At 41.2% G+C, this 25426-nt stretch overlaps 2 protein-coding genes across 4 annotated transcripts in view; one reads left to right on the forward strand and one right to left on the reverse strand.

Annotated features, from left to right (window-relative positions):
* Positions 1–25426, forward strand: part of CFAP74 (cilia and flagella associated protein 74) — a 92347-nt gene that overhangs the window by 9715 nt on the left and 57206 nt on the right. The gene's annotated exons all lie outside the window — the stretch shown is intronic.
* On the reverse strand, positions 1824–24307 carry GABRD (gamma-aminobutyric acid type A receptor subunit delta). 3 transcript variants are annotated; one of them, XM_005237945.3, is made up of 9 exons: positions 23724–24307; positions 14314–14426; positions 13671–13738; positions 12552–12772; positions 11661–11743; positions 9123–9260; positions 8060–8215; positions 7248–7459; positions 1824–6050 (listed from the first exon to the last, which is right to left on the reverse strand). In XM_005237945.3, the coding sequence occupies exons 1-9, from the start codon at positions 23789–23791 to the stop codon at positions 5751–5753; spliced, it is 1359 nt and encodes a 452-aa protein (XP_005238002.1). In that variant the 5' UTR covers positions 23792–24307; the 3' UTR covers positions 1824–5750. The 3 variants fall into 3 exon arrangements, with proteins under 3 accessions (XP_005238002.1, XP_055655311.1, XP_027643334.1); XM_055799336.1 differs by having other exon boundaries at positions 1828–6050; positions 7212–7459; positions 23724–24302; XM_027787533.2 differs by having other exon boundaries at positions 1829–6050; positions 7212–7459; positions 8060–8212; positions 23724–24300.

The raw sequence follows: 25426 nt of genomic DNA on the forward strand, positions 1-25426 counted from the left end.
CGGAAATTTCATAAGCTTTGCCTGAAAAAGGAAGTTCTACCATTAGTTTGGGTGCTCTTCTCTGCGTGAGCTGAAACGACAGCCCTGACAAAAGGAGCTTGTGAAACTAATTTGGTTAAATCAGTACAACTTTTTGTGTGTGTGTGTGTGTAGATGAGACCTGCAAGTATAAAAGCACTTTTCTTTGGTTTCTAATGTTGTCTGTCTTTGCCCCACTTGAGAATACAAAGAGCAATGCTTGTAACTGCTGAGCATTACCGAGCTCAGTAAAAGACGCACATCAGCAGCTCCATGACAGACTATACTAAAAGGTGGAGATTGGACACTGGCCTGCAGGGATCTTTCATTCAGTGGAATTAGTCCTGAGTATTGGTTGGTCTTAAATCTAGAGTGATCTAAAGAGGTTTCAGATGTTTCAAAAATTAGGGATATTTGGATTTCTTTTTTTGGATTTGTTTTTGTGGAACAGTGAAGTCCCAATAACATCTGATTAGTTCTGTTGGTGCTATATTTTCTGACAGCCTGGACTTAACTGTCTTCTCAAATTTGTTTTACTGTGCAGGACTTAGTAAAAGGAATAGCCACGACATAAAGCTGGTATAAGGAGAGAACAGATCCCTAATGCATTATGTAATGATGGGCTTAGATCCTCAAATTCATTTCATTTAAGACACAAGCTATAAAGGCAGAAGTACAGTCTTTCTCATTTTCAGCAAATCCATCCAAATAAGACATGTTTATTGCCAATTTTTTGTTCAGTTTTCATTAAGAGGAATTAGCTATCTGTGTTTGTAACATATATTGCACACAGCGTTATTATAACATCAAACAGCTTTCAACCATTGCAAGTGTTTTAAGCTGCTGTAATAAAGAGGGCATGAGGGAGTTGCTTCAGATTTTTTTTTTTAATTAAAATATTTTCAGATGCTGTCAATAAGGTTTTTTGTTACCTATTCTGCTTCACAGACAAATATGCAGGGGTGCTGTTTTCCTCCTGATGTGAAGTGCTTTCTTAGGTTAATGACACTGAGTATTTAAAATCAGAGCAATCGTATTAAGTGTTTTGTTGTACCAACAGTAGAAGCCTCATTGAGTTAAATTGGTTTCGCTACGTTATCTATTGGATTAGAAAACCAGTTAAGAGCTGATGCGAGAGCTTTTACTTTAACTTGGATAAATGCTTTCATTTTTACCCAGAAGGAGGACAGTCATTTCTGTATATTAACCTCTTAATACGGCTGTCACTGCCAGCATTACTTGCAGACAAATCATGCGGTATCTTGCTCTTCTTCATCTTGTGCCTTCTGATCCTTCTCAATCTCTTGAGGCAGCAACAGCAATTTTTTAACATAAATAAAGTCGTCTGCATAAGTGCCCCACAGAAAGCACTCATGAATACAGAATGGTACTTTCTCTTCTGTTGTCAAGGCCAAAGTAGAGTTTTACAAGCCCCTGGGCACTGAATAGGCAGGATTTCATTATGGGATGAAATCTCTGAGGTTATTTTGATTTTCCTTCTAATGCATTTTATCTTCCAGTTCAATAGTTGGAATGTCTATTTTGTCTGTTTATAGAAGCTCCAGTTTCTGTATATCTACATTTTATTAACACTTCACATTTAGAATGATTACATTAACACATATCCCACTCTTTCTCACAGACACGCCAGTCCATAGAGCAGTATTCTAAATTGCTGGAAGGAATACAAATGCTTTCAGGTACAGCACAGAAAAAGTGCCTTCTTATCTGTCACACACTTTTTTTCTCCCCCCCCTCCTTGGCACTAGTAGAACCCATCCAAAGTCAGCATTCAACTGACATCAAATTCTGTTTATTAAGGGCATAATGAAATTAGAGTTGAATAGGTCATTGTCTTTAGGTGTTAATATGCCTAGCATACTAATGTTTGATGATTTTTAAGTATGATGATTTCAAATAATAAAAAAATACAAATAAAGCACAGGCAAAAATACAGAAGATTCAAATTTATGCAAAACTCCAGTCATTACACCATACTCTTGTACTGAAGTTTCTCCTTGAAAGAGTTTGAATGGCATCTGACTTTTCTATTTCTGGCTCTGGAAACAGATTTAAGAAAATCCCACTCTTGATGATGGAGGTGTTTTGTCTTGTGCTACTCATGCAAGTGCAGTAACAGTAGCTGAAACACCTGTTCTCCCCTCTGAGTCACCTTGTTCCTGAAATGGACACAATTGCCATATGTATGCTCACAGTGCACATTTCTGAGTGCCTGCAATGTCTTCCCCTTTATTTATGCTTCTGTCTCCAACATTGTGATAGTCTAGCATTCTGGCTGGGGTATTTTTGTGAGGAAAAGATTTCTATCACCTTTGCTTTGATTAGTCACAACTGAGCTGTGCACCTTGAAGATCAGCAGTCAAACTAGAGAACAAATTCACTGAATAAACCTTTTGAAGAAGTCAGCAGGGCACGCAGCCCATGGCTGTCTCCCAGATGGAGAAGCAACTAATTTTGTCCAATAACCCCATGTGATTACTCAGTTGGCTTCAATGTAAGAAGTTATGTCAGGTGCACAATTACAAACTATTACTGCTGAAATAATTAGATTAGACATTGCCTTCATAATATTTGCCTCCTCCTTCTTGCTAAGTACTCCAAATAACCAGCCAGTGCACACTAGTGGGACTGGGTCAATGCTTTGTTCTCTGCTCTTTAACAACTTTAATTCCGAAATCATGAATTATTTTCTTATGATTTATACTCCATAGGAACTTGCTGCGAGTATTTCTTCAGCTGAATTTAGTCAATAATTTCAGTAGATACTGAAGTAGTAGATACTATCAGTAGTAGATACTGACCCTGACAGGCAATGTAATAAACTAATAGCTAGAGAAACAAGCAGGATACAAAAAAGTTAGATTCTACTTTCTGCAGCAGTAGTTAATCTACTGATTTTAAACCGAAGATTATTTCTGATTTATGTAAATGTAACAGAAAAGAATAAGGCACTATGGCCTTTCTAAAGGGTGTAATATTGTTGTGGGGATACTGTTCAAAGTGCTGAGCAGAGTATTTCAGGCTTGCTACAATCTCACCTTGCCTATAGAAGTGCATCATCCAAGAGTTAAATTTAAACTTCTGAGGCATCCAAGGCTAGACAAGAATCAGGTCAGCCGTAAACTGAAAAAAAGTTTGGTTTTAAGCTGAAAGGAGAGGTAGAAAGGGAACTTAAGATACGTCAAGGACCTGACCCAGGACCATGGAAAAAGCAACAACGTAGTAAGGAAAACACATTGTAAAGTCATGCTTGTGCTCGTTTTATTCCACTCTGCACTTAATCATTATATAAAACAGCAAGAATGATTCAGAAGAGAGCAGGAGAGGTTGAACTTCCTTGGGGAGAAAGTGATTATGACCAAAAACACACTTAGAAAAAAATTGTGTATTTCTGTAATGTAGAATTTCGTCAACATCAGGAACAAACACAAGAAAAATATAGGAAGAGGAGAAGCAGGAGGAAAAAGAAGCCTGATTACCTGCGTAATATGGAAGGAGATGCAGAATTTCATGAGCTTTCTGGATGAGGTGAATTAAATTAATATTTTGCTTTAATTCAGAAACTATGGCAAATAGCATCATAAGTACTAGTTGGATGCACTTACCTAGTTGGAGGGTAAGAGTTTCTGTCTCTCCTGAAGGGTTTTTCTTCTGTAAAACTCAAAGATATAGGAAAGAAATCAGTATCATTGTATCAATTTTGCAGATGATGCAGTGAAATGAATTAACTGAGATTCCCCAAAGTCAGTGGCAAGATCTTGGAGCAAAATTTGGGTGTCTCAGTCCAGGGCTAGACTGGTGAGAACATTGTGGAACAATTACAGTTCGATGTTAGTTTGTGCTTTCAAGCACACTCTCGGCAGATAGTTTTTCTGTTATAACAGAAGCTAAAGACTGAGGTGAACCTAAGTCTGAAATACCACGGGAGCTTATTTTCTGTTATAGCTCAGTTCAGCATCATTATTTTTTCTTCAAAGCATTCTCTTACTTCAGTGATACTGAACAAATTTTAAGTTATGAATCTGTGTTAAAATGCTCTATCTTTCAGTGCTGGTCATATGAAATCAAACCATATGTCACAGAGAAGTAAGGCAGGAGGAATGTGCCCACACTCCACTGTGATCAGATGCTTGTTTCATCCTTATTGCAATTCAACTATTAATCATTAGCCACTATGTTCGAGATCCCCATCTTCAAATCCCAGTGCAGCTCTTCTCTTACGTACAGTTTTTAGCTTGTTCAACCTTGCACCTCCCCATGCTCCCTTCCATCATACCTTTCAACCACTTTCTTTGCTTTAGTCTTTCCCTCCCTCTCTCTTTTCATATTTTCTTTTATGTCAGCCTCTATATATAAAACCACCTCTCACTCTCAAGGCAACAAAATCCTCAAAAAACAATTTCCCTTTTGAAGTGCCTGACATTGGTTTCCTATACTAACAGTATTTCAGTTGTTTTAATCCATACCCCAATATATTTACTGTGGAGTTTTTTAAAGATTAATTGTGAAACTTATGTTTGTTGTGAATACTGTTGTGAATTCATTTGCTGAGCTCACTGGAATTATTTACAGAACAAAGTGTTATTTTGCATGAGTTGGGTGAGAGAATCTAGTCCTGAATTAGGCAGCAAATACCCACAAATTTCAAATAATGGAAGTGAAGAGACCTAACATATTAGATCAGCCTCTGAATAAAAATGGCAAGAATATCCAAAGCAACCAAGTAACTTAAAGCCAGTTATGACATTTTTTTACTTCACTCGGCTATTTAGGGACAGATGCAAAAAGGATATTTTCAGAGGCACACATGGTAGACATTCACTAAAAATTAACAGAATGAATTCTAAAGTCTTTCCTGAAAATGGAATCTGAGTTATTTCATTATCAAGCACCTTTAAAATTTTTCCCAATCCAACATAGGAAGCCTGAGCTTTCCCTGTGTTTCTAAATAATTTCATCTATTTTGGGGCCTATTAAACTAATAAACATTAATGTGTTTAAGTGTTTAAACTTTCATTAGCTTAGATCTGAAATGTAATACAGTCATTATTAACAATTCAGTAGAATTTTATGTAGTATATTTTATTTCATGCTGTGACTAAGAGCATTGAAATGTTTTCAATAATTTATCCAAGACAAATAATTTAAGAAAAAGTCTCCACTCTCCTGTATTCTCTTTTACTTTGTTCATGAGATTTTTATGATTAAAAACTCCATCTTCAGCACTCCTGTTAAACCTAGACCATCCCACAGAAGGCCAGATGCAGAAAATCAGTCATGTGGAAGTAAGGAATTAGCTTTTCCATTACAAAAAAAGAAATGATCTGAGTGTGAAAAGCCAAATCTTCATTACTGATCAACCTTTAAAGTGAAGGAAAAACATGGTAATTTAAGATTTAAACTTTTGCTGCAGTATGTACATATGTAAAACTGTCTTATGGTAATACAGGAAATAAGGAGCTGGGATTGTTTGGCAGAGTACAGCTATTATTGTATCAAATCAGACCGGTAATAAATTGCTGCTTTTAGTAGGAATTGGTAGCAGGACTCTCTTGACTTTAGAAGTGTCTCAAGCTTGTTGGAAAATATTTTGAGAAGACATGTATCAATACAGTTACAGCAAGGGCTTTTTAGTCCAAAGCTATTGTTCATTTTGTAGCTCTCCACATGAATTTTCTTTCTTTCTTTTTTTTTTTTTTTTTTTTTTTTTTTCACATCGTGTACGCAACCCAGTATATAACATTGACTGCTGCAAATGCTGCTGGGAACACGGCTCTGGCATATATATCAATGGTGTCAGCATCAATGGGCTTAAAGAGGGACTTCAGACCACTCTTTTTATCCAGTTTCATTATGTGCTGCTGTTTTGTCTCTCCAGTTTCTATTTCTATTGTGCCATATGATCCAGGCAGGCTTCTGGGAATTCGGTGCTGCCTATTGGAAATGGCCAGTTCCTGGTTCACACCAGCTATGGAAAGGGAAAACAGAACGATGGCATTCTTCACGTTTATCTGCAAAGGAAAGAGGAGAGCCTATAAGAGCAATTTCTAGGGCATAGGTATGTACTTCATCCAAGCTAGCCTGACCATGATACTGACATGAAGAAATACCTGTGAGACTCATAAATGCTGAATGGTACTTATTACTTGCTTATCACATCTAAATTCTGGTTATAATTTTACATGCTCTGAATTACTGAAGCACCATTGAGACAGCATGCTTAGGCCCTCCTGACTGAAGATAATTGACTGGCTATAATACATATATATTTTATATATAGATATATAAAAAAATATATGAAGGAGACAGTTATCACATTGTGTGGCCAATAGGCAGTTCTCAGGCTCTTGTCAAAGCTGAGAGAATGTGGAGGTGGGACAGAAAATGAACATGGATCAATCATATTCGCTACGGCTTAATAAAACCTTAATGAATTCACCGTGCTCCATCACTAACACACATATATGTACATGAAGAAAGCAGGAAAGTGCATCTGGAGTTCATGGAAGAAAATTCACCTACGTACTCCTTTGTTTTCACTGGGCTTCCTACCTATGTAACCAGGCTAATTATATCTGTATTTACCATAGGCAGCTTGGGCATAAAAATGTGGTCTCCAGAGGACAACACTGAAGACTACAGGCCTGATTTTCGGTTTGCTGACAGCATTTTATTAGGCTGTAGCAGAGCTAAGAGTCTTAGCAGAACTAGCTACTGAAGAACACCTCCTAAAAAAAGGCCTTTCTCCCCCATCTCCTGTAATACTGTTGTAATGAGTTTGCCCTGACCCTACAGGAGCAACTCAAAGTTACTGTATCTTACACTGAGGACTGGACAAATATCAAAGGGTCTAAATATACTTTCAAAGTGTAAGATGTACAAATTTGGCTCAAGACATGCTTTGCCTCTCTTCTTATTCATTCTCTCTTTTTCTGCATTTCCTATCTTAAATACAGCAGCAAACCATGTAAGAATATGTTGTCTTTAGTGCTAACCATGCTCAAAGGCAAATTAGCAGTTGCATTTGGTTGCTTGTCATATTAATGTGACGAATGAATCAGGATATTTTTTTCTTTCAAAAGAAGTAGAAGAATTTGCTTCCATAGGAGAAAAAGATCATGATGCAGGGTGATTGCTTTTGCAAAGTTATTCACAGTATTACACTTACTGACCTCTCCGCTCTGCCTTCTCGCCTTTATCTTACTGACCTCTCCACTCTGCCTTCTCGCCTTTATCTTGTTCTTCTGCTTTTTCATGTAGTCAGCATTGAAATGTGCAAATGCATATTCTACCAGTGCAGCGAAGACAAACACATAGCAAATCCAGAAGTAAACATCAAGCGCCTTGATGGCAGATGCTCGTGGAAGCGAAGATCGGGCGCTGACCATCAGTGTAGTCATAGTAAGAACGGTAGTTATACCTGCAGTGTAGCATGAGAAATTTTACTTTAGGTTTCACAGTATACACCACAATAAGTGTACTTACTAAGCTGAAGCTGAGGAATATTTTCACAGTAGAAGCCTCCTAATTTTATGCCTTCTGATTTTCAGAACAGGAGAGCTTGTAAAAAACTGTGCATTTGTATGAATGACTAAGGAAGCTTTGAACATGTTATCCTTGGTTCTGTTCTAGATCAGCACAGACAAAACCAGAAGACTTAACCCTCGAAAACGTTGGCATCTAGACTTGCAACCCTTACTCAGGCAAGCAGATCCACAAGCTCTAGGAACATTTTTTTGTCACTGTCCCAGTTCCTTCAAATCAATTCTTTCATACATCTGCCTCATATTCACTGTTGCTTTTAACCCTGGTTATTTTCTGTTCTTTACTGAGGCAGCTGCTCTGATAGCATGACAGAAATTAAAACATGAGGGAAATCTTTTAAAGGATCATCCCTTCTGCAGATGTAAACATAGTATATTCATAAATGCACCTTCACAGAAAATGAGAATTATTAGAGAGCATAATTACAGCATCAGCATACCCCTCCCCTGTTAGTTCCCCTAACTATCTGTTTTACCTAATGACACTCTGGCAGGCACAGCTGACTGACTGATCCAGAAGGATACCCACGACATGGCCACTAGTAAGATAGAAGGAACATAAGACTGAATGATGTAAACTCCTCGATTTCGTCGAAGATGAAAGTGGAGACTGAGCCTGGGAAACTGACCTGCTGGAAAAAAGAGCAGACAGAGAAGGACTCTGACTGTGAGAATTGCAGTTAAACTGATATTCAAAATAACATTTCATATAATGACACAGATCGACATTCTTAAACATATTTCGGACAAGATCACAAAAAGCTTTTTTGAATGTTCAATTAGTCTTCGTAAACCCTGCACAAATACCACAGTTCTCATCAGCTAAGAATAGGTCAAATTATTTGTCTCAGGTCATATCAATGCCAGATCTGAAAATAAAATCATGAGTCTTCTCAAATAACAGTATTGCTTCAAAATGTGTACTGTCTTATCATCTGCTGTAGAAAGTCCTCCAGATACTAAATTTAGATTTTTTAAAAGGCCAAGTTAATTTCAAACTCAAAAAAGAGCTTAGAGGAGATGTGCAGCATAAATGAGAATCTGAATACATGAAAGAGGATGAAAAATCAGCAGGAAAGAAATTACTCCAGTCTTTTACAAACATTGCAATAAACCCAATGCTACGCATATACACCACTGACTTCTACTGGATAGAATTAGAATGGTCTGACTGTACGTCATAAGCCACGTAACATCAGGGTCAATGGAAATTTTTCTTTAGCTGCAAATTTAGTTGCAAATTAGGTCAAGAAATGTGAGCTATACCTCAAATGTTTTTTATCAGGTGCTGTCTGGCTATTCCACGCAATATTTTGTCAAGCATACCAAGCTAAAGGGCATAATATGCTACAGTGGCTACCTGAAGGCTCAGCGAAGGCTGGCATTTTTTACAAGTGTAAGCTTAAGAAAACTCTTATCAGAAACCTGACAGGTTCTTAAATTACTTAAGAAGAAGGATTTTCTATTATAGATATAGGAGGTTTCCCTATGCAAGGAAAAGTCAGATACTGTCCCTGAATTGAAGAGAGATCCTGTTACCAGATTTGAAGTTCATAATTTCTGTTGTGAAGCGGTAGTTGGTAATCGTGAATTGAGCAAGCTGCAGCTTATCTAGCCCATGGATCTCCTCCTGGTTTTCTGACCAGTGGTAGACAATGTCCTCTGAAGAGTAGCCATCTGCCAAAAGAAAGCTGAATAAGCACAAAGTTTGAGGAAGAAACAACTTGGGGGACTCAACAGTGGAATTCCTCTAATTCCTCTGCTACGCTAGTTGTGATCAGTCCCATTGCAAACATGCTGTGACTCAGTCTGGATAATTCATTGTCCTGGCAACATCAGCGTTGCCAGTGTCACATTGGGGTAGCTTTCCTGCAGGGAGAATAATCTAAGCCAATTCACACTGACTGGCAATATGTGATATGTGGTATGGCACAGTGCACTTCAGTGTCATGAGAAATATTCAGATTATCTCTTAAAAAGCTCATTTGCATACTGAAAAGTAACAGTTACTGTAGCACTCAAACTAGCCTACTTACCCCTGCACTGTGCTTGGATCTCAAGAGTCACAGAAATTTCTGCTGGTAAAAGAAATTAATTACCACACCTAACCTGTCTATGCCGATCCTAGTGAAAACAGATCAGAGAGTAATTCTGGACTGCAAGTCTATTGCCAAGTTCGCACATCGATTTTTATGAGATAGGTACTCTGTACCAGTCAGGCAGCGTCAAGGAAACAGGTTTCCTTGTCAGGGATTCTCCTGGTGTCCTCAAAAAATGTGTCCAGTTGGCTCTGTCTCTCCCCTTCCAAGCCCTACAGGGCTTTTTCAAATGGACACTGCATGAAAGTAAAGTATGCTGCTGAATTGTTCATACGAATCCCCACTCATGGAAACAACTGTCAGCACCACCCCCACCCCCCAGCCTTAAAGCAGTTCAATAAGAAAACAAGATCTATGCAAACTGCTTATGCATTGTTTTTCTCTCAGTTCTCCTCCTAACAGCTTTTGAACCTCTTTAATATTTTCAGACCAAAATGACAAAAAGGTAAAGGTTCCAAATTCTTGATTTCCTGATTCTTGAAATTCTAGATTCTTGGAAGTTTTGTATGGCATGATGTGTAGAGAACAGAAAATCAAACTTGTGCATGCGATTAGAGAACAGCTGTATAACCCAGACCCATGTCCATTCTGACATGCACCAGCTAGCTCGATAATCACGCGTACATTGGCCTATTAAAAATCAGACTGCAGTTTGGCATGCAGTATAAAATCAGACTGCAGTTTGGCATGGGTGCCAGCTGGAAGGTAACACCTAGGAGAGGTGCAGGGCACCAGGGACATGAGAGAAGGCGGGAAACACGTATGAAGAAATGTATGTAATATGCAAATCCATAGGAAATCGATCTTTGCTAGTTTTGCTGTTAATGGACAGCTTACTACTAAATCATTCACTTGTTTAATGAGCTTTATTTCTGCATGTTTGTTTCACTGAAATCAAACCCGTCAAATTCAATTAAAAAATTCAACCACCACCAAAATTCCCTAGAGAACTTGCTGGGAGAGAGAACCGATTGCTGGTTCACTGTCTGCTGCCTCTGCATTTGGTGATAACGTAAGTAAAACTGTAGATTGCTATTTTTGACAATATAAAATGGTATTGTGGTTAATTGCCTATAAAACAAAGTCAGTGCTAAAAAAAAAAATATATATATACATATATATATACATATATATATATATATATATATATATATATATATAAACTTGCATCAATAGGCCAGGGATCTGTTCAGAAGCTGCTATTCACAAAACTCTGGAACCCTCGGGACCTGTCGACTCCTTGACATAAAACCCACAAAAGGCCGGATTCATTGCCATTGATGGGGTGGCCCCTGCTTGTGTCAGTGGTGAATTTCATTCAAAAGTATTAAGTCTCATGGGAATTACATGCTGATTGTACGTAAAATACAGGTTGGACAAAATACAAACTTATTCTTCACCCTCCTTTGTGAGTACAAATTAATTTAAGCCCATCCATGCAGTATTCTGATTGATTTCTGTGTAACAGATACAGGAATGCCTAGGCAAGTTAAACAGCTATGTAAGTGTTAGTCACAATGACATTCATTAAAAGCAGGGAGTTCTTTCTTTTTCCTGTTTTCTCATGAAGAAAAAATAGCACATCAGATTTTGCCTGTGGGCTTCTCTACTAGTTCTCACTGGATTTGATGCAAACCTCAGTAATGCTAGTGACTGTCCCAATTGCACTAGTTTTATGTCAGGCACAAAGTTCCAGACATTTGTCAGCAAGGCTGTAGGTTGTTCATCTTCACTAAATTAAATCTATAGTTTTGAATTGGATCACAGCTGAACTGCTATTGAAAAGTCCCTAGCCTAGTGTCCAACACAGAGAATTAAGAGGTTCATGTTTGTAGCCTTTATTTCTAATTCCTAAGGCACCACTTACATTTCATTGACTAAAGCAGAAGCACCCCAGCAAACTTCAGCAAGCTAAATACCATATGTGCAGGCTTTAAACAAAATATAGGTTATATGAAACACTGTACTCAGCCCTTACAGCTCTCCAAATCCAACATGCATTCTTGCTCATCCATGGGATACTTGGAAAGGTCCATGTCACAGGCCACTGTTGAGGTAATCCTGTTCCAAGCAAGTGAACACCAGTTAGTTACATTCTGATCGAGCCTTTTCCTCAGAACGTGAAAGACTAAATCAAAGACTTTGAAACCTTAATACTAATACAGGAAACGTTTTCAAAATCCTCATGGCTATTGCCTTTACTAAGTCTGTGGGAAACCCAAAGGTGGGGGGAAATCGCAGAAAGAACAAATGACTTGTCTAATGTCAGAGGAGGCTTCAGCTACTTCTGATGATAAAAAGGACTTTTCTGAGTCAAATCCACTTCCTTCCACTGTCCCCAAGATCACTACCAGTACCTTAAGGGTGACTTTGGACTTACAATTTCAAAGATACACACTTGTTATTTTTTCAAACATTACACAATTAGCTGTAAATATAGTTACTGAGTTCTAACAAGAACACTCTTCCAAAGGGAGGAAATACTACTTTCTCTGTTTGAAAGACGGGGAAGTTGAGGATAAATCAGGCTTATAGTTCCCTTGGAAAATAGTGAGAGAGTAGAGAACAGAATCTTTACTCTGTATTCAGCATCTCCTCGCCCGGTGACTGAATAGTTGTAAGATACTTATCTCCACATTCTGAAAGTGATCAGTGGTTATGCAGTGGAAAATGCATATGTTTCCAAAGATACCTTCCTGGCAGTGCAATCTTTGTGAAGCAAAGGGATCTCTGATAGGAGTCACTACTACTTCCATTTTAAATGAATAATTATTTTAGGAAGTCACCCTAGGAAAACTGAGTGATTCCTTTATAGTGTGTTCAAAAAGTTAATACATAATAGATTACACTTGCACTCTTTTTCACTCACCTGATGCTGTATAAAATGACTCCATCTGGCTGCAGCCTGATAAGTTTGTTTTCCACAGTCACATCATGGAACCAAGCAGACTTGGCATTTACTATGAAAGTATCTGGCAACCAGAGCTTGTCCACAAACCGGCTGTCTAAGCCCAAAGTTTCATTGGTGTGGTTGTAAGACAGACGGTCATCTCGCCAGCTCTGGTGCAAAAATACTGTCATGGTATATTCCTATGACAAGAGAAATCCCAATTAAAAAGTGATGCTAAACAAATACAACAATCATGTCTTGGGAGTTGGTCAGAAATCATTGTGTTAGCCTAGAAACATATTAACTGCTTCCAGTGCAAATAAGTATTTTTATATTCAGTCAACCATAGAGCTGCCCAAGCATTTTGATTTCTGTCATATGTTTCTACCATGGATAAAACCAAGATATGAAAAAGTGATTCAATGCCAGTGTTGTATATAACATGTTGCAAGAGTTGCATATGTCTTAATGAAGAAAATCAGTTTATATAGCTCCACAAGTACAGCTTTTGGTTTGGAAGGTTTTTTTTAAAGCAAAACTAAAAAAATGAGTGAATTTACTCACTGTCATGAAAGGAAAGGATAGAGAGAAAGCTAAAGTTTATGTTTTGAAATTAAATCTATTGTGTTTCAGAGATGCAGTTAATCCATGCCTACACATGTTTATGTGATTTGTAAGTTGTTAATACTCCACTGCTTTATGGGAAAGTGTTTACTTAAAAGTGAGGAGCACCTCACAACAATCGTTCCCTTCACTTCTTTTTGGAAGTATCTGTGGTGAAAGGGAATTTGAAGTTGGTGTTCATGTTTAAAATGAGGCTTTTTGTTAGTAAGCACTGCACAGATCCAATTTTGCTAACTGTACTAAGAAATCTTAGTGACTTACACATGTCCAGATTCTTGTAATTGCCAGTGTCTGTCAGAATGGACTCTGCCCATGTCTTAAAATACAGTGTTTGTTCTTTTCAGTCTCTTCTTGTGGCAATTTCTTCACTCCGAACATGCTGGGGATCAACTATCTCTCTATTGAATGTTTTCTACACTTCCTGTCATTGCAGTACATACATTCACAACTTGGTAGGTGTAACTGATAACGTACCATGTTCACTTCTGAGATGTGGTCAATGCTGGCTACTTCAATTGCAAGAGCAACATTAACAGGAGGACCTGAGGAAAAATGTTTGAATGGGGTAATTTACATCATCATAGTACCTATAAAAATATAGATGACCCAAGTCTGTTAATTCTTTCATACAGAGCGAATTCATGAAAGTGTTTCCCATGATAAAGTATGCTTTCCATCTACCTTAAAGCAAAAGATTTAAGTCTTTTACAGATTGCATCCTCAATTTCCAACAGAACACCTCGCTTCACTATAAAGGACATGAGATCTAATCACAGCTACTGAAAATTATGGAATCCTTTCTGGAAACCACATCATCTAATTTAAGACAGCATGACTTCAAGCAAAGAGAAATTATTGCCATTTAATGTAATCCAACATTCCTTCAATTTAGGTATCAGTGATTTAAGAACTGTATAAGCACGAAAACTGCATTGCAAATTCTGTTGTACAGTCTGTCTTTTTTCAAATTCAAGCAAATTTTTGATTCGTATTATGTCAAGTCTTCAAGTAATAGATAATCGCAACCTTTTAATCCTGTAGAGGATGAAGTTCACATAAACATCAGAGGGTAGAGGGACTGTAAGAAACAAAAGAGACATTATTCTGAAAGTCTCACCTCCAATCCCAGGCCTGAAATTACGTGCATACCCTTTCATCAAATCATCCAGGTTGGGTAACCAGGATATTTCGATGTTGGAACCTATGTAATCTCCGATGTCACTCATAGCTCTAGGTGAAGAGAACAAGTATCTTTTAAAACTTGGCCATGTTTACAAACAGAAGAATAACAGAAAACGGAAGATATATTGACTTCTTTTACACCAGAGACCACCTACAATATAATCAGTTATTGGTAATTTAGTGAAAAAATACCGTATATAGATAGGAAAACCATTTCAGATATTGCTGTTTAAATCAAAACATATTTCAGGCAAGACTATGCTCTCTTCCTAAAATACAAGTGTGTACTTTTTTAAGGTTTTTTCTTTTAAAAAAAGAAGTAGCAAAAAAAAGACTAAGAAATATGAAGAAAGCATGAGAGAAACCAGGATACTTTGTATACTGCATAAAATGCAGCTGTGGATGCTGAAATGCAGCTATCTGGGTAGCAGGACACAGCAGCTGTGACGGCTCCTAGTACCACTATGGAACAGCTGAGATCAAGAAGGCTGGTACATTGTCAAATCTGATGGGAAAACAGTAAAAATTATACAGCTGGAATTTGAATTTAACATCTTCAATACCGTGAAAAGTACCATTGAGCCTTGGAAATGTGAAAAGCAATGCTAACAGAAGGTGTATAAATACATGAAAACTGCAAAGATAGGGTCAAAAAGGGGATCTTGCTTAAAAAGTGACCAGCTGAAAGCACAGGAGCACTGAGGGGCATGTGCCCGAGCCAGCGCAGAGCTGCCCACGGTTGGACCCGAACGTGGGGTGCAGCAGCAGTGGTGGGAGCTCAGGAGGTGCTGTCCACAGGTCCCCAAAGTCCCAGGGGTTCCCCTGCATTCTGAGCCAAAGAGGTGGCTGCCTGTGGTCCAGGGGACTCAGGAGCCTCCCGAGACCTCAAGAGGGGCTCATGGCTCTGCAGTGTGAGGAGCTGCCCATAGTGGTGAGCCTGAAGGCTTTGGCCATTGTCCTGGGACCTGAGGTGTGCTCCATGGATCCTAGGAATGCAGGGGCAAGTCCTGACTATGGGTCTGGATTTGGGGCCATTCCTGTCCGTGGTCTTGAGCACTGAGTGAGGTATCCATAGCACTGAAATGTCGCGGTCCCACTCCACCTTCCCACAGGTGCCCCAGAGTTTTGGGCATCTATGGATGGTTCCATCATGCTGGGAGGGCCCCAGCTCACCTGCTTGTGCTGTTTTGTGCTTGCCAGCATCAGGCAGTGTGGGTGTTTGGCCATCTGTCCTCAGGTTAGGAGTGTGGGATGCCGTAATGCACGCGTCCTTTTGTAGTCACTCTTGGACCTGAGTGAGCCAGCAAACAGGTGGTAGGTTTTGTTTGGGAGGTAACGTGTGGCTGTTGGATTTGTGCAGCACACCACAGCCCCCCTCCCAGGAATAAGGCTCCATCTCTCAGGTGCTAGGCATATGCTTCTTTCTGATCCAGTGATGCTCCCTGAAGACATTAGCACAGTTTCTTGTTGCCATTTTCCACCACCTGGCAGATGACAGCCCTCCAACCTTCCTGGTACAAGCAATTATGTGGATATTCCATAATCTTTTCTAAACAAAGTCAAGCTTATATTATCTTCATTAACTGTTTAAACTGAGCTGGCAGGCTTCATTTGAAGAAGATCTGTGCCTGTTCACATAATTCCTTTTGCCAGCATTGTGAGTGACACGACAGGAATAGATAAATGAAGGACTGTGACAATGTCTACCACAACTATTTGCTAAGAGACAAGTTGCCAGCGGTTTGAAAGGGCCTGGATCTAAATGCAAGTACTATATCGAAACTGTCTGAGCACTATTTTAGCATCTTCCACCAAGTCCAGCAATAAATATGGCATTTGAGAGATATATATCACTAGTAACAGAAGAGAAACTAGTTAAACATCGATGAAAGGCTGCAGAGTGATATACCATAAACATATTCTGCCTTAGTACTTACATAACTTTTCTTAGAGTGTTCATGTGACATTGACCCACATAAAGCACATGTTTTTTCTCTCCAAAATATGCCAGTCTGGGCATTCAGCTCAGCACATGCCGTTATGGCTAGCACTGTAGCAGAGTATCCTACAGTAACCAACTCTTCTTCACACAGGGGACTGAAAAAAAAATCTTTGATCAACCTGGTCATAAAATTCTTGCCCCACATGCATGGAGGCAATTATATAAGGAAGGATTTCTGGGACTATGATGGAATATAAATTCTGAGCAGTAGAGACACTGAAAACTTGCATTAGTGGAGTTGTCAAAGCTTAAGTGACCTTAAATCATAGCAGCACTGCTCCGAAGTGAAACTTCATTAATTCACCACAAAATGTTAAAATTGGGGATATATATTAAATTGCCTTTATAATGTTTCCTTGCCGTGAGCCCAGTGCTGTATGTACATCTTAAACTACTATCTCAGGTATTTCTCAGGTTCCTGTATCTCTTCTGATTAAGGATCTTGGAAGACTCCGAGCCATGTTTTCAGCTACTTAAATCGGAATAACGTAATTGATTTAGACAACGGCTTTGAAGATCTATAACAGATGTTGACCGAGCTTTTTCCTTCCTTATTGGGCCTCATCAACTATATAAACACTTCTATCAGACTGCTGTTTCCTATGTGCTGGTCTTTCAATCATCTGACTGTCAGCATTTACTTAAATGAAATTATATTTTCGGATGGTAAGGTATGGCTTTGTTCTCATACCATCAAACATTGCAGTTCAGGAACACTTTCATTTATTTTCTTTTACATTCACTACCCTATTTCTGGAAATACTAAGGCTATCAGCTAATACAGAAAACAAATACTTTTTTACATTAAGACCTGGGGCAGATGAGAGAATACATGACTGTGTTGAAAGTATTTTGTTTAAAAATGTACTTTATTGTAACTTGTCTCAGCCGTAGATAGGTAATGGTATTCGTAATCAGCAAAATGCCTGAACTCCTTTTATAGGTAAAGAATGATACTTTATGTCTTTTCCTGATTAGAGAGAATAACTACAATACACTTGAATGACTGTATGTGCTTAAAATCTCTTTGCCTTTTCAGTAGAAGGTGGTGCTCTTTGATTCCTGTTGCTAAAACTGCAGCCAAGTTCTGCAAAGTGTTTTGAAAACTACACTCAAGTCCAAAGGTGACTGTACTGTAGGGACCTATCTTGTGTGCCTGATCTGTGAGGGTGGAAGAATCTAGCTTATGCTTCCTACGTACACAGTAGTATGAAAGTGCTAGGTACAAGTTGTTGTAAAACCAGAATACCATGTATATTTATGAGTACCCAACCCGAGAAAAAATAATAAAAACAAATTCTGCTGCTCCTCTTTCACAATAGTTATTGCTACTTGCATGCATCAAGAACTCATCCGCAGATAACTGACTTACAATCAGCCACTTGCTATAAAAGAAATACTGTCATTGTAAGAACTGCCAGGAGCCTCATCTTTTTGAAAAAGCATTTACAGTGTGCAGCAGTTATCCTGTGTCGTATTCTATTTTCATGGCATTAAGGAGAGCCATAGAGCTAAAAGGAAGTTAAAATAACGAGAGAGTTGGGTTAAAAACTGTGGGCTGTAGTTTGCTGTGTGTTTTAAGCAGATTACAATCTAGAGGGAGTTTTGCTTAAATATCCATGACACAATTAAAAAGAATCTTGTTTCTATTATTAATAAAGCCTTAGGGTCAGATCATCAGTGTAACAAATGTGTTGAAGTTAGTAGAGCTATATGCACTTAATACTAGTGGGAGGGTTTATTACAGTGTTACAGTATTACAGCTGAAATAATTTTACGGCTAGATTTACTTTTTTGATGTTTATACTACTGGTTTATTTTAAAAAAATTTTGAAATAGGCAACAAAATTACTCAGTTATTGCCATTCTCACACACTAGCATGGTGCTCACAGAAAAGCTTCTAGATACTCAAAGAGAATACGTGAATCAGAATAACCTACAGTTTCATTTACAAACAGTTATCGCTGAGTTAACAAAAGCTTCTGCTAATATTAGATTTTTTTTCATGCAGATGATTAAGGGACTAGAGCATCTCTGTGGAAAAATGAGGAAGAACTGAGAGAGCTGGGCTGTTTAGCGGGGAGGAGAGAAGGTTCGGGGGGATCTTGTCCGGGTACACAGATACCTGCAGGGAGGGTGTTCTGGCAGCAGAGCCAGGCTCTTTGCAGTGGTGCCCAGTGACAGGACCAGAGGAACACAGGAGGTTCTGCGTGAGCATCAGGGAACACTTTTCCACTGGGAGGGTGACTGAGCACTGGGAGAGGCGGCCGAGAGGTTGTGGTCTCCCTCCTCGACGGTATTTAAATGCTGTCTGAACGTGGTCCTGGGCAGCTGGTGCTGGGTGGCCCTGCTTGAGCAGGGGGTTGGAGCAGAGGTCCTTGCCAACCTCAGCCATTCTGTGAACCTATATTTTACCTTTAAACTACCCAGACTGACACGGAGGCTGACAGAGCAAGGGAAATAACACAGACCAAAGAACTAATGCAGCAGGGGCTGTATGCTTGGGTGTATAATTCAGCAGGGCGTAAATGAGCCCAGGTTCCCCTTGTGTCAATCTGACATGTGCTCTTTAGGTCTGAAGTCATCCCAGGTCCTCCAGCATAGTAGAAATCTCCCATTCCCCTCTCTTGTCCCTCAAGATGATTGAGGGAGAAGAGAAATAACACACTCAAGAATATTCTGCCTATAATATTTTCATTTCTTTTTTATCTGTTGAAGATAAAAGTGTGAATATTAGCAGGTAATATAGCAGTCCTCAGTCAAAAATGACAACTTTGCGAAGCAGACCTTTGTTTTCATGGCACGTTACAGACCAGTTGTTGTAACTCCTTTGAGCCATTCCTCTAGACTTCTCTACATCAGATCCAGTGCTTTAGAGTTACATGAAGAATGGTGGGAGAATTTCACTCATCCTTGATAAGCAGTTGGGATTATATATGACCTAAAATATTATTCTTTTATTGTACCTGAAAAAAGAAGAGCGGCATAGAAAAGACACGTTGGAAGGGATTAACTTTTTATAGTGTAAGCAATAAAGATGAAAAAGAAAGGAAACTACTATTAGTTGATTCAGCAACTTCACTTCCTGATGTAAGCTGCTGTAAAGCTTGTTCTAGTGAGAAAAGGACTTTGTAAAATTAAGCGATGGATTTTTAAAATTCAAAGGGCATAACAGCTCATAAAAAAGCTTATCTTATCTTTGCACCAGACCAGAGTGGCATGCCTAGCTGACGGAATGGCAACATAGTCATGAGTACTAATATCACTCTGGAAGTCATTCCCAGATCTAAAGCTGAAGAAGATGCTTTTTCATCCACACTCTGACTCTGTACACATGTCATTTCAAGCCTATATTTTGGAGAATATGTTTAGATCTGCCCATACCTGGAGTTTAAGCATTGCAAGCACTTCCACAGAGCTTGTTGTGAGCAGCAGAAAACAGATTACTGCTGTTTAAACTGTGAAAAGAACAGTTAGTTCTCTTGTGCACTTGACAAAGGGGAAAGGAAGTCACCACTGATAAACTGGCCAAAACTATGATTGCTGAACAATTCTTCTTTGCTGAACAAAACTGTCCTTGACATGGATTAGGGAAAGCAACTGCAAGCAATGAATCTCCAATGACAGAGCAAGGAAATGCACCTCTTTCAGCAGTTGTAGAATACGAAGCACATGTATCTCCAAATCCTTTCTATCTTTCTCCCAGCTGCTGCAGAACAGTTGCGTTCTACTAATGTGGAGTGATCTGGAGGAGAAGGATCAATCAGCTTGGACAGCACATCTTTAAAGTGTTTGTCAGGCAAGTGAGGTATTAGCCTGCGTTCAATATACTCCAGAACGCTGCTTGAAAATGTTCGCTAGAAATTTATCAACATTTCTAGTAAATATCTGGTATTTAAATTAGGCCAAGGAAAGAGACAGTCTTTATGTCCTGTGTGAATGTGTGCACTACAGCAGCTGAACAAGAGATAACATTGGCAATATTATTTTGGCACAGCAGTGCCACAAGCTGTAGCAGCAATGCAAAAAGCTCAGCAGCATCTTTACGTCAGTGGCCAATGAGATACTGACTTTAGGTCACACTTGTAGGGAGAGCGCACTAACCTTCTGACAAGCATGTATAGCAGTAAGCTGTGGAAAATCACTTTTTGCATCTTCGGTTTCTTCTTTAAATTGCTAACCTGATTTTATGCAGGACTGTGACATAGTTGTTATATGAATCTTAACCTGGTAGATGGAAATACCAGTTTGACTGATGCTGAGGGATGGGATGGATACATTTCATTTTCTTTGAGATAATCTTTTGGGGGCAAATGTCCCAGATGTCACTGCCACTGAAGAAAACTTCTTGTTGGGAAAAAGACAAGGAATATCCTACAAGGTCAGTGAACAATCTGGCTTCTGTCAAACTCCAGGATTATCCAGAGCAGTATGTGTATCCTTCCCATCTGCCATTCCTGACTCTAAGTGAAGCTCACTGTAAATGTGTTTTCTATTTTGAAATGTAATTGAAAAAGCATTAGGCTTAATTCATGGCAACCTTTTGAACATCAAAGCCCTTATTTCCTCTCTGTGAGTTTTAAGCTACAGAAAATGGACCACCCTGCATACATTCACATGTTAAAGCTGTTCTGTTTCCATGAATAGAAGTAAAAGGCTGAGGGAGACACACAACAGAAGGACAATTATATGCAATTATCTAACCGTCACAGAATCTTATATAAAAGATACACCTATTTTTAATGAGAGAATTAGAATCTCCTTCAGTAAAGAATTACAAAGTACAGACATACACCCCAAAACTCCTATCAATAGTGCTCTTTACCCACATAAATGAAGAAATATTTCACTAAGTGTATTTCAGCAGATGATCTCATTCACTGTGGCACATTTATTATTGCAGCATCCACAGCATATCAAACTCTGATAAAATAGTGGAAGCTACAGTCTTTGCCCCAGACAGCTGTCAATCATATAAATGCCCAATTTCCTGCCACTAGTCACTGTCTCAAAGGGACCAAAAATTACTACTTTTTAAAAATGTTTATTTGAAAAAAGCACTGGCATGAGAAGGATATGCTGACTGAGGCTGAATTTGATTCACTCACTTCAGCCAAATAGCACACATGACAGAGAACTTGCTTCAAATACAGCTCTCTAAAGCACCCTGGAAGGATATTCAAAAGTGCTGTGAGGAAGCAGGCTACACGTATTCCCCACTTCCCTCCTCTGCCAAACCTTAACATTATTTTAATAGGTAGTTTTGCCTTTGGGAAGTCTTACGTCATACCACTGAGTTCAGAACTCACTGAAATATTCTTCCTTTTTTTGACTATCTTTTTGCTTACACCTGTCAATATACAGTCCATAGAACTCGCAAGTAGAGAATTTAGTGGGTTTGTATGGCCTCTGACATCATAACCATGAACCACATTACGTTTAGAAAACAAAATTAGAGCAATAAAATGTACCTATTGGCAGTTTTACCCATTATTATAAAACCAAAGTATTAATAAAATGCGGCTTTTCATAAAAGCAACCTTTACCAGAAATAATTATATGTAATAACATATTACAGAGCTCCAAGGAAGAATGATAAGGACATTAATGTGCTTCTTGGGCCCTTGCAGGAGGAATTATTTCATAGGTCATCTGTGTGTGAGTGATTTTACTGATGCAAGGATAAAATTTTGGTTTAGTTCTGTTTAACTCAACAAAAGTACACATATAAGCAAGGTTACTCACTTTTTACAAGATTAACAATTCTGCCATAGCCCCACTAAATTCTGAATCTTCAGAAAATTTGTACTAAACAGAGCAGCTCTCTTTGACCACTGAATGTCTTACACTTTGACATATTTGGAAAAGTAATACAAACCAAACAGTTGGAATTTCACAAGCTAGGATTTGCCTTGCCGTACTCTCTGCCATGAGTATATGTATTTCCAACAAACAACTCATCACTATTGTCTAACTGGAGGAAGAAAGGCAAGTAACTAGGTAATTAATCCAGATATAAAATACTGCATCCAACAATTTATAGGTTGCACGTATCCTGGCTGTTGCTGTGCCTAGGAACAGACCTTGAAGACAGAGGCTGAGAAGGCTGACTCGTGTTTAGATTTTTTTTCCCCTCTTCTTTTATACTCAAACAGTCCTTTTCAACCAAAATACTGAATCCTAGCCCAGGTGCAGATAGAGAAACAGGATCATTGAAATGATAGGCAAGATCTTGATGCCCTTAAGTCATAAGCAGTGTTTTCTCTGCCTTCACTGTAATATTGGATTGCTTCAGAGCATGAGGGTGTCAGGATCTGACCCTGGATAACAGATTCAAGGTCACAGGATAAATCAGTATGTCAGTCCTGAATAACAGCAGTTGACTTGACACTTCCTCTAATGCAAGATGCTTTTCCTTCCCAGTGAAAAAATCAGATCTAATTAATTCCAGAAACTATAACAGCAATGTTATGTCTTACTATAATTATCACTGCTTCTTATACTCCTCTGAAGCTATTAATAATGTTTGTAGAGTAGAAGTAGGAAGACCCCTTTAATACCACAGCCATCTCTGCTGTGGGTGATGTAGGCATGTTTTTACATGCAGCAAGTTCTTTTTTACTCCCCCTTCTCTTTTCATTGCATAATCATGGCAAGCTTTCTCCACATACAGCCTCCAGATCTGTAGGAGAATATACAGAGAACGTAGCTGGTTGCCTAGCTAACACCTTCTGAATAAATGTGACTGAGAATTGCAAACATATATCTTTACAATTTATTATTTTAAGAAATGGTTGGCGTTCTTCAAACGTTTTTTCTAAGATTTCTGCTAGTCTCTCTTGTCTCAAGTTCAGGACAACTTAATGAACCCATTAGAAAGGAATGTCTGTATTTTGGGGGGTTTAATTGCAGCTATGGAGGCCCCAAGCGATGATGCTCAGTCAGTACCCCACTGGCTGTGCTGGGTTTATGGAGGAGTTTCACGCTGGAACAGGCCCCCTACAGAGCTGTTTGGGGGGATGAGCCCACCGGGATGTGCGGTGCCATCACAAGAAGTAACTGGCCCCGATTTAAAGTAAGTGCCCTCGGGAAAAGGCTTCTGCAGGCACCCCGTTAAAAACAGCCCCCTCGATTAACCCAAGGAACTGCTGCTCCTGAGGAAACTTCCGTCAAGACCCCTTTGTCTACTGAACACTCCCTGGAAGCAGTGGCAGCCCCGACATGGGGGCACCCCCGGGCAAGGCTGGGGGCTCCCCCCAGAGCTGGCGTTTCTCACCCCAGCCGCACCGAGAGAGTAGCTGTCAAAGGCCAGTCTAAAAAGAACGATAAGAGGTTTTCTTACCTGATACACCTGTGCTGCTGGGTGCACAGTAGAACCAAGGCAGGAAAAACCCAGGTAAGAAATTCCATTTTACTCCCATTTATTAGACAGTGACAAACAGAACCCAGGTTCCCCGGCTCCCTTGGCAGCTCCAGAGCTCCAGTAGTGTTGCCATCCTGGCTTGCTGTGAGAAGTTGAGTTTAAAGCACTGTATTGTTGCTCAGCAGCAGCCCCCACAGTCTCTACAGTGCCCGGGAGCCATGCAGGCAACCCGCGCCGGGCAGCGGGTGGCCCCGGCAGCGCTCCCCCGCCGCCCTCCGCCGCTCGCCCAGCCCGCCCGGCTGCTTGCCCAAAATAACCTCCGAGAGGCCAGCCGAGTCCCGCGGAGCGCTCCGGGGGCACTAGCCGCGTCCTGTGCGAATCATCGCGGCGAGAAGGAGGAGGAGGAGGGAGATGCCGCAAAGGGCAAAGGCGGTTTGGCCACGGGCAGTCCGGCGGGATGGAGAGCAGGTCCACCGGCGGGCGAGCGGGGCCCCGGGCGCCGTGTGTGCCGGAGAGCGCTGCCGCCGCCCCCGCCCGCCCCCCGCCAAGCCCGGCTGCACCGCTCCGGGTCCAGCGCAGCTGCAGCCCGGCCCCGAGCAGCGCGCCGGGGGGAGAGGGCGTATAAATATGGGGGGGGGACCCTGCCGGGGGCACGCTGCCACCTCCTCGCTGCGGAAAGCCGGCCCCGGCTGGCGGCAGGAAAGGGAACGAGGCAGCCCCGAGGTGTTACAAACTTCTGCCTCGTCGCGCTCGGCTGGCTAAGGGGCTCCTCTGAAGTGACACGCTTCAGGTGACTGCGGGGAGCAGGCAGCGCTGCACCCCACGGCTGCAACCCGCGGCTGCTGGGGGGCCGGCAGCGCTGCACCCCACGGCTGCACCCCACGGCTGCTCGGAGGTCCAGCATCGCCGCACCCCGCGGCTGCTGGGGGCCGGCAGCTCTGCACCCCGCGGCTGCTGGGGGGCTGGCATCACTGCACCCCACGGCTGCACCCCACGGCTGCTGGGGGGCCGGCAGCACTGCACGCCGCGGCTGCACCCCACGGCTGCTCGGAGGTCCAGCATCGCTGCACCCCGCGGCTGCTGGGGGCCGGCAGCGCTGCACCCCGCGGCCGCACCCCACGGCTGCTGGGGGCCAGGCATCGCGGCACCCCACGGCTGCTGGGGTGCTGGCATCACTGCACCCCACGGCTACTGCGGGGCTGGCATCACTGCACCCCACGGCTGCTGGGGGCCGGCAGCGCTGCACCCCACGGCAGCACCCCACGGCTGCTGCGGGGCTGGCATCACTGCACGCCACGGCTGCTGGGGGCCGGCAGCGCTGCACCCCACGGCAGCACCCCACGGCTGCTGCGGGGCTGGCATCACTGCACGCCACGGCTGCTGGGGGCCGGCAGCGCTGCACCCCACGGCAGCACCCCACGGCTGCTGCGGGGCTGGCATCACTGCACGCCACGGCTGCTGGGGGCCGGCAGCGCTGGCGCCCGGTACCGCCGTGCCCCCGCCCCGGCGGTGCCTTCCCCCTCTCGGGGACGCGGCTCGCCCCTCCGGAACGGGACCCATCGCACAGGGTCCGCAGGGAAGCCGGCCGTTCGGGCTGGCCGGGAGTTCGGTTTCATCTTTACTTGCAGGTCAAACTCGATTTTCTCCTCCATATTCGCTCTTTTCTTCTCTCCTCCTCCGCC

This window comes from Falco peregrinus, chromosome 3 (assembly GCF_023634155.1).
Source record: "Falco peregrinus isolate bFalPer1 chromosome 3, bFalPer1.pri, whole genome shotgun sequence".
In the NCBI taxonomy this organism is placed as follows: Eukaryota; Metazoa; Chordata; class Aves; order Falconiformes; family Falconidae; genus Falco; species Falco peregrinus.